The sequence below is a fragment of the Nannospalax galili genome, unplaced genomic scaffold (assembly GCF_000622305.1).
Source record: "Nannospalax galili isolate Female #2095 unplaced genomic scaffold, S.galili_v1.0 scaffold538, whole genome shotgun sequence".
Classification (NCBI taxonomy): domain Eukaryota; kingdom Metazoa; phylum Chordata; class Mammalia; order Rodentia; family Spalacidae; genus Nannospalax; species Nannospalax galili.
The window spans coordinates 2,835,564-2,851,824 of record NW_008343842.1 but is presented as its reverse complement, the minus strand read 5'-3'; the positions used below and the strand labels follow the sequence as shown (position 1 = coordinate 2,851,824).

Genomic DNA, 16,261 nt, shown 5'->3' with positions numbered 1-16,261 from the left:
ACATAGTAAGACTCTGTCTCAATTAAAAAAATAATAATAATAAAAAAGAAAGATAAATTACAAAAGGTTTTTGACCTTCAATTCAAAACTTTTATTCCTACAGGTTAGTGCCGTGTTCCTGAATATTACTTAGAATAAACCTATAAAGGGCTCACCTCACCTGTCTAAGCAGCAGCAATTAGAAACAGGTGGTTTTCACACTATGTGTAGCTGACTTCCTGATAGGGTGCCTGAATTTGAGGCAAGCTCTACCTATAAGCCTCAGCACCCTGTTCATTCTCGTTCTCATTCTGTCTCCTCTCTCTCTCTCTTCCTCTCTCTCCCTCCTCTCCCTCTCCTCTCTCCCTCCCTCCCCTCTCTCAAGACTCTCTTTCTCTCTCTCCCCCCCCCCCCCCCCCCCCAAGACCCTCTTTCTCTCTCCCCCCCCCCCCCCACCTCACCATGCTTGCTAAAAGCCTGACATGGCCGTCCTGGCTTAAATACCCTCCCCCATGGCCAAACCTTCCAGGCATTCCGAGCCAGGGTGTCAGATATGCTTGTGACCCTATCAGCTACATATGGATATGGACACGTGGCAAACTGTCCATCTAAGTCACCAGTGAGTTGGGTGGAAGGCAGAGCCGGCAGCACCCACAGCTCATGTTTGTATAAATATATTCACATTTACAAGGAGAGCCCTTTCAAAGATACTTGACAGGCGTCAGTTGGGAAATTGCCATGATACATCGCCAATGTCTAGAACGGGAAATGTACCTACTAGGGTATGAGACTCTTAGCCGTACACAACCGTGCAACCATCCACGACAGTCTAGCTCGAAGCCCTCCTCCACTTTCTGAAAACTACCCAGATGCAACTATCTTTAAAACAAACCAGATATGGCACACACTTGTAATCCTAGCACTCAAGAGGCTGAAGTCAGATTGAGAGTTAGAGGCTAACCTGGGTTGCATAGTAAGACCTGTCTCGATAAAATAAAAACATCATATATATATATACATATATATATATATATCACTAGATAAGGTTCAGAACGCTTTACATCTGTGTTTTCACTGACTCAGTAAATCTCATGAGAGAGAAGAGGCAAATTCATTTCTCTGATCATGGAATTACAGGACACAGCGTCACTAGGGTTTGAGAGACCCCCAACCTATAGGTCTCCTCCCTTCCCCCACCGGAGTCTGCAGAGTTCCTGGTGGACATTCACGAATCCATGAGCACCAAGCACTAGCTGAGCCAGTAGCTCGTGGCATGCAGAGCCCCATCTGTTTGTGTGTGCTTCTTCTGGCTGGAGAGTGAATAAAAAAATATTTTGCCTCCCTCCCTCCTAAACATGCACAATAACTATCCAGAGACTGCTACAAACTTGTAAATAGTTTTTGGATCAAATAGCATAAGGAGATGGGGACTCCTGTTCCCCTTTGCGTTGTAAATTCAAAAGTGGGGGGGGGGAGAGGGATAGTTAAAATGTTTGCAAAACTTTAAGCTCCCTCAGAACTTTTGCCAATGTGGAGGAAAATAAAAAGAACTTAAATTTAAAAAAAAATTGTTTTCAAAACTAAGACTCATTTAAAGCAGGGTATGGTGACATCTAATGATGTCAGCGATGGAGAGGCGGAGACAAGGCAGATCCCTGGAGCTCACTGGTCAGACTAGTGGTTCCTCGTGAATTCCAGGCCAGTGAGAGACCCTGTCCTGTCTCCAAAACCAAGGTGGATGGTCACTGGGGAACAACACCCAAGGTTGATTTTTGGCCGGCACAGACACAGATATACGTGGATACACACACACACACACACACACACACACACACACACACACACAGAACAACTAAGACTCATTTAAAGTTGACTCTGGCAAGATATCAGTCAGCCCTTTTCATGGTCCAACCCAGCCTCCAGGTCCAGCCTCAGGAAAGAAGGTGATTTCAGACAATGCTGAGTACGCAGAGAACCGTTGTCCACCCGTGTCATCAGACTTGTTCAGGAAGCACAGAACTGGTCTGTCCTACATCTTCAGGATCTTCTGGCTAAAAAGCTACTGACTGTTGGCTGGTCCGGGACAACCCAAGAGCAAGATGCAGCCTTCAGTCTGGACTCTGACCATCCAGACTCATAATGTTCTGGCGGGGGGGGGGGGCAGAGGAAAAGCATCTTTGTTTAACCACAGCCCTGGTCATTGGGTCCCACTCTGCAAACAGCAGGCTTTCTACTGCCCCATCCACCCCTACACTACATCCCTCCAGCCTACAGTGCTCCTTCATTCTTCCTCCCCAGTTACAGCTGCCCAAGCTTGACCATCCAAATCTATGTCCACCACCTCCTGGAGGCCTCCTGGGACCAACTTGCTTCATTGGCCTCAGCTGCCAGTCTCTGGACATTAATGACTTAATTCTGTCATCATGGTTTAGAATCATCTCAGAAGATTACAGCAAGAAGGAGGCATTTGAACTAAATCCTAAAAATTCTAACTTAGGGGCCAGCAAGATGGCTCAGCAGGTAAAGGAGCTTGCTGCTAAGCCTGACAACCTGAGTTCAATCCCCAGGACCCACATAGTGGAAGAAGAGCATCGACTCCTGGAAGTTGTTCTCTGACCACCTGTTCTATGGTGCTCATATGCACATACATGCACAATAAGTAAATGTAGTTCAAAACATTTTTCTTAAGTTCTGACTGAGTGGAGGGGAGAAGCAGGAAGATGCCACCACAGGCCACTCAGGACCGGCTGCCCCTTGCACCATGATGGTGCATCTTTCCCTCTCTCTCTCTCACCTGCTGGGCCTTCCTGGACAGAAAATGGGCGTAACTGTGCCCCCTGTAGTTCCCTCTGGACTGCATGAGGGTGCAGATGGCGCAGCTGTGGTTGGCGGCAAATTTGTTGAGTGAGCCAAAAGCACAGGGTGAGGGTCTGCTGGCGAGGCTCCTGTCTTCCGCTAAGAGGCAGGCCCTCTGGCTGTGGAGGGTGGCCACCAGCTTCCTGAGGGAGGTGTCTGAGAACTGATAAAAAAACTTCTTAAAGCTGGGGCGCCTTTGGATCTGGAAACAGAAGTCAAGGCCATTAGTACTGAAGGCAGGATCCCTCCCACCCCAGGTCGTTCCCCCAATGTCCTGAGTGAACTCCCCTTCATTAAATCTCTCTGCCATCCCACTCTCACTTCCACAAGGTCTGGCTCACAGATGTAGAAGATAGCAGAAAATAAAGCTCGGGTCATTAGAGGCATAGCGGACACCTCACAGAATACCATCTATACACTGGGAGCCATCAAATACCCTCCCCCAGGATCGTTGAAGATAGAAGCCAGATAGTCTATGCAAAACAGTCAATAGCTTCTTAGCCCCACTCTAAGGCTCCTCTGGTCAGCTTTCTCCTCTTTATACCTGGACGTGTCAGGTGGGCTCCTCCAGGGGCCATGGTGAAGGCCTGTCCCGTGGAAGTGTGTTGTGTTATTAGCTACCAAGTGGTGCTGGGAACTGAACCTGGGTCCTCTGCAAGCAGCCGGTACCCTTAACTGCTGAGCCCATCTCTCTAGCCCCACATTCCATTATTTTAAACTAACATTTACCTCATCTGCCACATATCTGGTATTTTTTACATAGACACTAAGTTTGGTCAAGTAGGAATTATCCCTCAGTTTGCAAAAGAGGAAACTGAGGCTCAGATAAATTAAAGGAGATGACTAAGGTCACCCCACCCAGAGGTGAGGACAGAACCCAGGTCTTGTGGAAGGGTGGATGAGGCCCAATGTTGGCCTGCAAAGTTTGAGGGGTACTCACCTGACTCCCCAACTCGCCATCCACCTCTTGAAGAAGTGCCACCAGGCTGTGGATGATGAATTCCTCTAAGGGAAAGAAGGAAGGAAGGCTGAGGGGCTGCCCACAGTGATACCCAGCCCCCCAGGACAGAATTGCCACAACAGCACAGCTGTCATAAAGATGGTGCGTTCTCTCCAAGCACCTGTGACCACACTCAGCTCCATGAGACAGATGGGGAAATAGAGGCCTCCCAAGGTCAGATTAAAAGTTTGCCCTTGGAGTGGCCCACCAGAGTGTGGGGAGGGGATATGCCTCAGCCCAGGTACTGCCGTTGGCCAGAAGGCCACTGAGCTGGGTTATCAGCCCTTCTGTGCTGGTTTGAGCTGTTACTCAAATATGCAGGAGATTTATGGGGCAGTCATTACAAACTGTTGGTGGCTTGAAATAATTGAAACCAACCATTTATACCATTTACAACACTGAAATTGATAAATGGTCCAAATCAGGGCTCTCCACTCCAGCTAGTCTGTGTCGTAGAGTATAGGTGGTTATGGGACCAGAGAGAGCTAGGATTTAATACAGGACAGTCAAACCAAAGCAGAGATCAGGCCACTTCCCACAGAACACACAGGTGTTCTCTGCCCCCTCCTGGGAACAATTCCCAACTCAGCCTGGGGCACCATTCACAAAAGAAGCTGGCAGGGGACTGGAGAGATGGCTCATCAGTTAAGAGCACTAGCCGCTCATGCAGAGGACCTGGATTCAGTTCCCAGCACCCACGTGGCAGCTCATGACCACCTGTAACTCCAGTTCCAGGGGATCTGACACCCTCTTCTGGTCTCCATAAGCACTTGCACTCATGTGCATGCACACACACATGCAGACACACACACACAGTTCAATCCTACACACACACACACACACACGCACATAAATAAATAAATAAATAAATAAATAAATAAATAAATAAATAAATAATAAAATAAATCTTTAAAAAGAGAGAAGCCAGGCGTGGTGGTACACGCCTTTAGTCCCAGCATTTGGGAGGCAGAAGCAGGTGAATCTCTGTGAGTTTCAGGGCCAGCCTGGTCTACATAGTGAGTTCCAGGCCAGCTGGGGCTACAGAAGACCCTATCTCAAAAAGACCAGAGAGAGAGAGAGAGAGAGAGATTGAGATTGGCAAGAAGGCTATGCCTGCTAGGAGCAGGATGATACTCACTAGATTCACAGTCTCCCTCCAGTGGAGGCCCCTCGTCCAGCGTGTGACTTCTGGACTGGGGCTGTGCTTCTGAGAGCCCAGCTGGTCTGCCTCCTGCAGCCTGTGGCTCCTGGAACTCCAGGCTTTCTGGATGGGATTTCAAAAGGCAATGTGAGAATTCATCATCAGTGTCAGATCCTCGGGGTGGTCCCCAGCCCTGCTCTCCCTCTGAGGGGGCGTTCCCAGAACTCTCTCTTTACCCGCTCCAGAAATCAAACCTTTCTTTTCTCCCTAAGCCCCCTGCCTCCTTATAGTCTGAAGTTCTCACAGGTTAAATGAGATAGCATGTGTGGTCGTGGTATACAATAGGCACTACATAAATGCCAGGGACTCACTGTATACCAGTGATCCTTGTGCTTCAGGACATCCAGCCTTCCTCCTTCAAACCCTGGTCTGTTTCAGTTAGCTTTCCCTGGAGACATCTGATAGATGGAGGGGGAAGGTGTTGACTTGTGGGGGTGGAGGGGGAGGGTCCTGTTGATAACTAGCTCTTCTTCCACCTCCCCACTCTGCCCACAGAAGTCAAGGCTTGAAGCCAGCTTCTGTGACCATGGCAACGCCAAGCCTGCTCACCTGAGCCGCTGGAGACGGAGGCCCGGTGGCCACCAACACACATGGGCAAAAAGCCGTGCCTCTTGGGTGGCCGGGCCTCAGAGCTGGCGGCCCCTGAGAGCCCAGCAGCCTCTGTTTTCTTGGACTCCTTGGAGCTGTGTTTCTTGTGAGAAAAGGCCCTCCTGAGGTTGGGCTTCTTCTTCTTGCAAGCTGGAGTCAGTTTTTCAACAGCCTCCTGGACTTGAGGTTGCTGTCAGGAAGAACACAGACGCTGAGTCAGCGACGCCGACCTTGAAGAGTTTGAGGTGAACTACGGGCTGCAGGTGTGACCCAGCAGAGGATGACGGCATGCAGTGCTGGGTACTGTGGTCTAGGCAGATGGGGGGCTTAGGAAGGCACAGAGAGGGACCATGTGGGGACCAGAGGGGCAAGGCAGCGGGGCAGCATCCTCACCTGCCGTTCTTCTTTCTGTTCCCCTGAATTTTGGAGTAGGACCAGGATCTTCCGCCTGAATTCTCCTAAGAAAAGAATATGACTTTCATAGAAGCCCCGCCTACGGCCAGTCCTCACTTCTTAGGGACAGGTCTGTACACCCCACTCCTCCTGGGTGCTCGTGAGCTCCCCAGAGCGCACATATCCTTCCTCACACATCCTTTCACCAACAGGAGCCCGGGGGGGACAGATGCAGCCCTGTCCTCCTGGACAGGAGACCTGGCCTGATCCCCACAGGGTCTCCCACACTGCACCCTCTCATTTCAGGGCAGTAAGCCCCCTCAACTCCCACCGAAGGCCTGCTTTCAATGAAAATCCTATACAGCAGAATTAGGGACAAAGCAGTGATGGTTAAAAGTACAGGCAGCCGGCAGTGGTGGCGCACGCCTTTGATCCTAGCACTCGGGAGGCTGAGGCAGGCTGATCTCTGAGAGATGGAGGCCAGTTTCATCAACATGGTGAGTTCCAGACTGTTCAGGGCTACATTTATGTGTATGAGTGTGTTGTCTACATGTATGTAAGTGCACCTTGTGTGTGCAGTGCCCATGGAGGACAGAAGAGGGTGTTGGATCCCCTAGAGCCTGAGTTATGGACAGTTGTTAGCCAACATGTGGGTGCTGGGAACTGGACCCAGGTTTTCTGCAAGAGCAGTCAGTGCTCTTAACTGCTGAGCCATCTCTCCAGCACCCCCCCCTTTTTTTTCATGTGAGTTCTGCAGCTCAAAATCAGGTCCTTGTGCTTACTGAGACAAGCACTCACTGATCATACGATCTCCCCAGAATCCAATTTTTAAAAAAAATCATTTCCAGCTGTGCAGACCCAATACTATTTCACATCTAGTCCTGGCTCTGCCATGATCAAGTAACAGCTTCCACTGGCAGATAGGGAAACTGAGGCCAGTGGTGAAGTGTATTCTGGGCCTGCACTGCCTCTCCATCCTGTGGTTCCCAGAGGGAGGTCTAAACAGGCCTCAGCCTCCCTCTCCCTGCCTCAGTTTCTCTTCTGCAAGGGTCATGAGGTGTGTCTGAGGAGTGGGGTACTGACTGGATTCCGAGGCTTTGTCCAGCAGCAGCTCTTCTGGGGGACCTTGGAATCCGGCTGGGGTGGGAAGCTCAGAGGGGTGTGAGACCCCACCGTCTGTAGACAGGGCCTCGTGGACTCTGGGTTCTTCCAAGTCTGGGAGGCAGTAAAAGGTATGCTGTGTTAGCCAGCATGACGGAGGCTCAGGGTAGAACACAACATGGGATACCCACACATGGGTCGGCCTGCATGCCTTGGGGCTCTCTGCTGAGCTCTAGTAAGCTTCTGGGCTGTGCCAGGTCTAGGGCTCTGTTTGGGGGTCCAGAGCAAGCTTTCTCAGCATTCTGTACCCCACAGAGCTGGAACAGTACCCCCACCCTGCCACCATTTAGTTGGTCCATGAGGGGGGGCCAGTAGATGCCCGACTCCATGGCGTGCATGAATGGACCATGGCCAAAGCTACCCTGCATGAAAGACCCTAAGGCTGGTTCTCCTGCCCCCCACACTCAGGAAGAACCAGTCCAACCCCTTTTCCCTCTAGCTCTGGCTCTGACTTTGATGACTGTGAACACATTGGCTCCACCCCTGAGCCTTAGTTCCTTCATCTGTAAGATGAGGACAACCATTTTGAAACTGTACAGACAGGCTAAGACACAGACAGGATGTGGCAAGGAATCTGACAGGGAGATGGAGTGACAGAAAGTGCAGCTTGGGGCTGGAGAGATGGTTCCACACACTGGCTGCTCTTACAAGAGGAATCTCGTTAGGTTCCCAGCACCCACATGATGGCTAACAACTGCCTGTAACTCCAATTCCATGGGATCTGACACCCTCTTCTGGACTTTGTGGGTATTGCAAGCACAGGTACACTTACATGGGGACACTCATACTCATAAAACATAAATAATTTTTTGAAAGAAAGTTAGCTGAGAGGGGCTGGACATGTAGCTCAGCTGGTAAAGTGCTTGCCTAGCATGCATGAGGGCCTGGGTCATATAAACTGTGATGGCATATGATTCTAATCTTAACTATTGGGAAGTGGAGCCAAGGGGGTCAGAAGTTCAAGGTCATCCTCAGCAGCATAGCCAGTTTGAGATGGACTTCAGCTATTTCAGAGGAAAGGAGGAGAGGAAGAAGAAGAGGCAGAGGAAGAGGAAGAGGAAGAGGAAGGAAGGAAGGAAGGAAGGGAGGCCCGCCAGGAGCTCAGGCCTCCTGCCCCCCCCTTTTTTTCATGAGTTCAGTATCCCAGCCCCCAGCTGCAGAGATTTGGGAAGCTGGGGACCCCTGCACACAATCCCCATCAAGGACCTAGGTAGGCTGTCTGTTCCTTACGGAGACTGTGTGGAAGTGATCAGTTGTGGTCCCTTTCCAGCCCTCCCCACACTACTCAGGGCCAAGTATGAACTGCAGAGCAAAACTGGCCAATCCCAACCCTGGGATGGTTCCAGAGCTACGGGCCTTCCAGTGTTGCTATGGCAACTGCTAGAGTCTGCTCACCATGGCTGCTGGAGGTGGAGGTCCAGTGGCTACTAACACAGAGGGGTAGGAAGCCAGGCCTCCTAGGCCGGGGCTCTGGGCTGAGGGCAACGTCTGCACCCGCTCTCCCGGGCTCCTCCGAGGCCGGCTTCTTGAGGGAGAGCTTCTTGAGGCTGGGCTTCTTCTCCTGGGATTTCTTTCTGGCGGGTGGTGCTGGGTTTTGCACAGCCTCTTCTGGCTGAGGAATTTGCACTTCCTGTGGAGAAGAAGAGAGAAACTGAGTTAGACCTCTGACCTTAAGGAGAGGGCGAGGGAAGCCCCAGGCAGGACAACTGTGAGCCCCTGAGTAGGAGATGATAGCCGGGGTCAGGGATGGGCTAGGCTGGAAAGGTGGGTAGGGCACGAACCCAGAGAGGCAGTGGCTTTGGGGGCGTTGCTGGAATCCTGCGCCTCACCTCTTCTTCCCATTGGTCTCCTGCTTTCTTGAGCAATTCCACTATCCTCCGGATGACCTCCTCCTCTGGAAGAGAACACAGGTGTCCATCATGCTTAAGGACAGAGTATTCTAATCCTGCCTTGACCTTCTGACAGGGACCTGTACCAGGAAAAGGCCCAGAATAGCTCCTCAGGTGGTGAAGGGGGACAGTGCTACACCCAGTGCTGTCCTGAGTGAGGTTTCGCTGAGACACGGTGGAAGGGTTCTGGGTCAAAGCATGTTTTTGTTTTGTTTTTGAGACAGAGTCTCACTATGTAACCCTGGCTGGCTGGAACTCACTATGTAGACCAGGCTGGCCTCAAACTCATAGAGATCTACATGATTCTGTCTCCTGAGTGCTGGAATTAAAGAAACGTGCCACCATGCCTGGCCAATTCAGGTATTTTTTTAATTTTTTAAAAACTTATTTAGTATTTTTTTATTTTATGTGTATGAGTATGTCGCCTTCAGGTATGTAAGTGCAACTTTGTTGTGCAATGCCTGTGGAGGTCAGAAGAAGGAGTCAGATTCCCTGGAGCTGGAGTTACAGACAATTGTTAGCTGCCATGTACGTGCTGGAAATCAAGCCTAGGTCCTCAGCAAGAGCAGCCAGTGCTCTTAACCACTGAGCCATTTCTCCAGCCCCCAATTTAAAAAAAATGTTTAATGTCACATTTTATTTATATATTTTGTGTATGTGCATTTTAGCATGCCTGTAGAGGTCACAGGACAACTTGTGCCTGTCAGTTCTCTCCATCATACGGGTCCTAGGGATCAAACTCAGGCCAACAGCTTAGCAGCACAGGCCTTTACCCCCTGAGCAATCTCACTAGCATGACATCTTATGCTGGCAATTTCTAGCCAGCCATCTAGGCATTCAAGCCTGTACCCACCTAATTCCTTTGAGCCTCATGTATCTGTGAACACTCACTTTGCATTTGGAGAAGTGTGTGTCCTTGACTAAGTCTCTTGCCCCTATGAAGTGTGGGTCATACTCTCCATCCTGCCTCCCTCTCTGAGGCTGTTGGGACATCAAATGAAGGATAGGACTTGGAAACATTTCACAAAAATAACCCCTATTTTCTAACCTGTACACGGGGCCCTGCAGAAATGTTGGCTCCCAACTTAACTTGCTGGCACAGGGGGAAGGGCATCGGCTGGCATAACACAGTAGGCCTGCCTCATCGCTGCAGGGTCTCCTACCCCACCCCTTGCCCTCTCACTAATCTGTTTAGATTGTTTTATCACTCAGTTTACTGTTCTTTTCCCTCTCAAGTAAGAAAACAATCACAGCTAGGCATGGCAGCGCATGCCTTTAATCCCAGCACTAGGGAGGCAGAGGCAGGTGGCGCCCGCACTCATGTATACATGCCCCACACAGACACACATACGTATATATAATTTTAAGATAATAATAATAATAATAGTAAATCTAAAAAAGAACAAAACTTAAACAAAAATAAATTTTAAGAGCTAGAAAGCAACGTCCTGGTCCCGTTCCCACAGAGGCAGGAGAGCCTGCGGGAAGCATTCCAGGACCTAAGTCTCCATTCCAAGAGAGGAAAACATATCTATAAAATAAGTACGGGCAGCCAGAGCAGTAGAGGAGGCAAGAAAGAGCTGTGTGCATGCTTTGAGGGACCTCCCCTCCCATTTGGGGACAGTTACCCACCCACAGGCAAAAAGGACCCCAGCAACCTGGACTCACGGTCAGGCTTTTGAAGTATGTCTTCTGATGAGAGACCTGGAGAGCTGTCTGAGATTCCAGCGCAACATCTTTCCATGGGTAAGGACTGCAGGAAATCAGAATCTAGTCCTCCTGGAACACAGACAAGAGCAAGTGAGAACCCAGGTTACTGTTAACCAATGCCAGAACACAGCACCGACTGCACAGAGCCACGGACCAGGCAGTGGCCAGCCCCAAGCCTTGCCCAGAGCCAGGATTTCTGGGTGACAAGGGGCTGCCTCAGTCCAGCCTTCTCCCCCACCAGATCTCCCTGGAGTCTCCTCTCCATAAAAGCCACAGCTGAGCCCCGCACCATGCCCTGGGAGCAGAGGAGAATTCACTCCAGGTTCGGGGCAAGAGGGCACCTGGAGACCTTCTCTCTCCTTAACCAAGGAGGAATCAAAGGCTCCAGGGGCCACCAGTGCAGAAACTCCCACAATGGATTCATTCCTGATGGAGAACACCCACCCTGAAGGCATGCATGGGCCAGTAGGATGGGAAATCAGCATCCCTGCCCCTCCCTTCCCATTTACCCCCTCAAACCATCATGCCTAATAGCAGTTCTAGTGCTCCAAACTCTTATTTTCATGTGAACTATGTTGCCCCACAAGACAGAAACTGTTTTATCTTCTTTTTGTGGTAAGGCATGCATGGGCCAGTAGGATGGGAAATCAGCATCCCTGCCCCTCCCTACCCATTTACCCCCTCAAACCATCATGCCTAATACCAGTTCTAGTGCTCCAAACTCTTATTTTCATGTAAACTATGTTGCCCCACAAGACAGAAACTGTTTTATCTTCTTTTTGTGGATAGGAATAAAGAAATTAAGACTCACGGGAGAGCCACCAGCCCCCGGCCACACAGCCTGAAACCCTCAGCCATGGAGCTGTCCCACCTCAGAGAAACATTCCCCCGCAGTCCATACCGCCTCTCTGTTAAGGACCAAGCTTAGAGCAGCCTGGCCCTCAGGGTAAAGCAGTGGGGTTAGCCAGGGACCACTAGACTGCTCACCCCTACGAGCTGGCTCCAGGTCCACCTCCTCAGCTTGCAAGGCAGCAGTCAAGCTAGGCAGCAAATCCTCTTGGTCTTTTGCATCTGGGTCCTGGGTTCTCTTGGGTTCTTCAGCACCCGGTTTCCTGTGGTTGTGTTTCTTACGGCTGGTCTTCTTTTCCTGGGCTTTCTTCCTGGGAGCTGGCTCCTCAGCTGCCTCCGTGACCTCAGTGGGCTCCTCTTTCCCCTTTGACTTCCTGCTGGCCTTCTCTCTGGGCTCTTCCAGGCCCGTCCTCAGGAGTAAGAAGTTCAACACAACTTTCAGCCAGCTCTGCTGAGCCTGCTTGGGTACCTTGTCTTTCTTGGGGTCTTCTGGGGGCCTCTGCTCACTGGGGAGAAATTCCCTTGTGTCCTCTAGAGAAAGGGCTGCGGCTACAGTGCCCTGAGCCTCCGCAAAGTGAGATGGGCTCCGAGAACAACTGGCCCCATCGCTGGCCGTCCGGCGAAGCACCCTCCTGTAGGTGGGCCGGGAGAGGCACTGGCCATTGGAGGTCTGAGTGTCCTTCCTTGGGACCTGCCACCTGTCCAGTGACTGGACCCCCTTATCTGCCAGAGGCCTTCTTGGGCCCCTTGGGCTCTCCATTAGAGCTACAACCAAAACAAACAGCTTTCTTTAGTTGATTTCAGGAGGAAAGGCCGGCCCAATCCCACCCAGGCCCACACACCCTCCATTACCAGGAGGACACCCTTTCCTGGTGATGCTTCCCAAACAATCCCACAGGGAAGGGAGGTACCACCCCTATTTTCCAGAGAAGGAAATCAAGTTCCCCAACTGGTCAGTGGTACTTCCAGAGTACCCCAGAGGAACACAGCCCCGCTGTAATCACCTCTGTCTCCAAAGGTGATTTTGGACTTACGACTCTAGAACTAAATAGAGCAACAAATTTGTGTTGCTCCAAAGCTGCTGCACTAAGGAAAACTGCCACAGCAGAAAGAAGAAAACTCACACAGCTAGAGCCAAAGACATAAGGTCTCTTTGGATAGGTAGCTAACACGGTAAATGCCTCTGCACTGGTCCCACCTTAGAGCCTAGGTGTCCTTCTGGTCCAACCACAAGAAAGTAGTGGCTGGTGGAAAGGACTAAGAAGAGCCTCTCCTCCTGGAATATCCTATACAGCCTGGCTGTGGGTGCTGCACTTGACTTGCCTGTCTTTTAACTCCTGTGGCTTTCAAATTTTTCCGTAGTTTCTCAGAAAACTTTTTACCCGTTGGTGAAAATTGGAAGAAAGCTGTATGGTTCTAAATCCCAAATCTGAGGTTCCAGAGACTGCTGTGGCATTTGGTGTGTGGTTGTGTACTCTAACCGGTTATAATGGCTTTATCATGAACTGACTACAATTTAGTGGCATAAGATATAAAGTTATGTACTTCCCAGTCAGTCAGATGGCTCAGGGGTAAAGGCACTTGCCACACCAGCCTGATGACCAAGTTCAATCCCTGAAACCCACAGAACTGACTCCTGAAAGTTGTCCTCAGATCTCCATATATGTGCTGTGGCAACTCACACCCTCCATCACACACATAAAATAATAAACAATAAGGTATACAGTTCTATCATATTTCTTGTTTTTACCATCTAGTTAATTTATTTTAAAATGTATTATATTGATAGGTCCAGAGGCAAAAATAAGAATCTAGAATCAGGCCGGTGGGTGGCTCAGTGGGTAAATGTGCCTGTGGCCAAGCCTGACAACCTGAATTCAAACTCTGTATGGCAGAAGGAGTTACTGACTCCTGCAAGTTGTCTTCTGACCTTCACATAGCATACATGCATACAAACATGCATGCACACACACACACACACACACACACATACATGGCAAATGTAATTTTAAAAAGAATATAGAATGTTTCTTTTAAAAAGAGGGGATCTAGAGAAATGGCTCAACAGTTAAGATTGTGTGCTGCACTTCCAAAAGACCCAAGTTCATTTCCCAGCACCCACACCAGGCAGCTCAGAACAGCCTATTACTGCAGCTACATAGCAAGTCCCAGGCCAGCAGGGGCTGCAAGGAGATCCTGTCTCAAAAAAAAAAAAAAAAAAGAGGAGGTGGAGAGATGATGGCTCAACAGCTAAGAGCACTGGCTGCTCTTGCAAAGGACCCAGATTCCATTCCCAGCACCTACATGACAGCTAACAGTCATCAGTAACTCCAATTCCAGGGGCTCTGACTCCCTCTTCTGACCTTCTTTCAAGCTAGACTTGGGTGCAACTGTTTGTTTGGTCTACAACTGGTGTTCTAAGTGGAGAAATTGCACATTTTTTCATGTCTCCCTTAAAAAAGATAAGTCACCAAAGAGAAGTGTGATTGTTTCAACCTAGGCTTTAGAAGATGTTATCGAAAGCTTCATTCACAAGTTCAGAAGTAACATAGTTCCGGTCTAACACAGATATTGCTCTAGTGGGAACATGGGAGCTGGGCCAACTCTGAGACCCCAAACTATAGAGCCCACAGGAAGCAGTAACAGCTGGCGATAATCACGGACATTCCTCTATAACATGAGAAATGACTGTACTCAGGAAAGTTGTCAAAATATCAGGTAGGGGACTGGAGTGATGGCTCAACAGTTTAGAGCACCAGCTGCTCCTGCAGAAGACAAGTGTTTGGTTCCCAGCATCCACATAGTTGCTAACAACCATCTGTAACTCCAGTACCACGGAATCTGATGCCCTCTTCTCACCTCCTTGGGCATTGCATGACATGGTACATTTACATACATGCAGGCTATACACTCATACACATAAAATAATAAAATAGGGGCTGGATAGATGGCTCAGCATATGAACTCTGGTTGTTCTTGCAGAAAACCTAGGTTTGAATCCCAGCGCCCATATGGCAGCTAACAACTGTCTTAGCTCCAGTTCCAGGGGATCCGATGCCCTCTTCTGACCTTAGTGGACATTGCACAACATGGGTATACTTACATACACGGCTTACACATAAAATAAAAATAATAATAAATAAAATATTTTTTAAAAGAAGAAAAGAAAAGGCACATTAGGGGCTGGAGAGATGGCTCAGCGGTTAAGAGCACTGACTACTCTTGCAGAGGACCCACATGGCAGCTACGCACCGTCCTTAACTCCAGTTCCGAGGAATCCGAAGCCCTCTCTGACCTCTGTGACATTGAACAGCATGGGTGCACTCACATACAGGCAGGCACTCATACACATAAAATAAAACTGATAAATAAAACAAAAAAGAAAAGGCACATTTGAATTAACAGGCTACCTGATCTTATTAACTATATCAAAGGAAGCAGAGCCAGAAATTCTGACCAATGTCAGGAATGCTCCCTTTGGCCAGGACAAAAATGGTAGAGCAGCTGTTCAAACCCGAAAAGCAGCCAGACTCCCAGGACACCTGGCTCAGCTCCAGCCCCGCTTCTTCCTGCAGTAACCTGGCTCCAGGAGTCTGGGCCATGAGGCAGAGACATCCCACCAGCTGACAGGAAGAGAGGAACAGCTATCTTTTCAAAAACTGCTGTTGCTATGGAAACAGTTTTTGCAATCTCTGATGATCTTTCTGCATCCTCCTCCTGCCCTTCGGGAACATGCTGCTATTTCAATGAAAACATCTGTCTTCTCCAAGTTCCCCATTGAAGGGTCACCTCAGAGCCCCCAAGGCCTCCTGGCCCCAACCCCAGTGACCTCTTGTTCCTCACCCACGTCCTACCCTTTGATCCAAAGCCACCTCCTTAGGCACCTCTTTCCAGGTGGCCAAGATGATCTAGCTCAGCCCCACTTCCCTACTTCTCTGCCTGGTCCTTCTTTAGAATGTTTCAGAGACTCTGTCCCAGCTCCAGGTCAAGGGTTAGTCAAGGTGGGCACCCCTGCCCCGGAAAGACCCTGCAGGACCCTCTCTGTGAATCCGTGTCCTCAGCTCTTCCCTTTAAGACTGCCACCTACCTCCCCCGTCACATGGGCCGCAGGTCTTTGGAGGTGTTAGTGTGAACTTTTGCCCATCTGGGAGTCTTCAAGGAAGACTTTTTCCCTCCTTCCCCTTTTTCTTGTTTTGTACCCACTTCTGGCCTGACTGTCGGGGAATCCCACCCTGACTCAGACCAGAGGCCTGAAGACAGCAGCCCAGTCTTGTTGCGTGGAAACTCAACCACTCTCGTAAACACATTTTATTGTAGCAGAGAGCAGATTTCAGAGCAAAGTCCAACCCAGCCTGGAACACCCAGGCAGGTGACCCGCAGATCACATGACTCATCTAATATACAAACGACTCCAGTAATGCATTTGATAATCACCAAGGACCAGAGAACCGGCACCAAGCTGGCCCCAGGGCGAGACATTTTCTCCAAGCTCCTCCCATCTATGGCCTATTTGCTAAACAAAGTTGACCTCATTTTTCTGTTCACCCGGCTGTTAGGCTCAAACCACAAACAGCTCCCTCCCCACCCTTGCCCCTCACATAGTAGATTCTCTCTGGCTATTTCACCATGCTGCCT

At 49.8% G+C, this 16,261-nt stretch overlaps 2 protein-coding genes across 2 annotated transcripts in view; one reads left to right on the top strand and one right to left on the bottom strand.

Annotated features, from left to right (window-relative positions):
- Pnpla1 (patatin like phospholipase domain containing 1) overlaps positions 1 to 2,045 on the top strand; it is a 47,348-nt gene extending 45,303 nt beyond the window's left edge. Inside the window, exon 10 of the mRNA XM_008840201.1 lies at positions 1,896 to 2,045. Coding sequence (XP_008838423.1) covers positions 1,896 to 2,045 — 150 coding nt within the window. The remainder of the gene's footprint in view (positions 1 to 1,895) is intronic.
- Bnip5 (BCL2 interacting protein 5) lies at positions 1,774 to 15,775 on the bottom strand. Its single transcript, XM_029566978.1, has 12 exons — positions 15,714 to 15,775; positions 11,765 to 12,391; positions 10,736 to 10,882; positions 9,008 to 9,072; positions 8,574 to 8,808; positions 7,101 to 7,232; positions 6,018 to 6,082; positions 5,586 to 5,814; positions 4,974 to 5,099; positions 3,776 to 3,840; positions 2,774 to 3,037; positions 1,774 to 2,123 (listed from the first exon to the last, which is right to left on the bottom strand). The coding sequence occupies exons 2-12, from the start codon at positions 12,384 to 12,386 to the stop codon at positions 2,088 to 2,090; spliced, it is 1,986 nt and encodes a 661-aa protein (XP_029422838.1). The 5' UTR covers positions 12,387 to 12,391; positions 15,714 to 15,775; the 3' UTR covers positions 1,774 to 2,087.
- Positions 15,776 to 16,261: the final 486 nt, after the last annotated feature.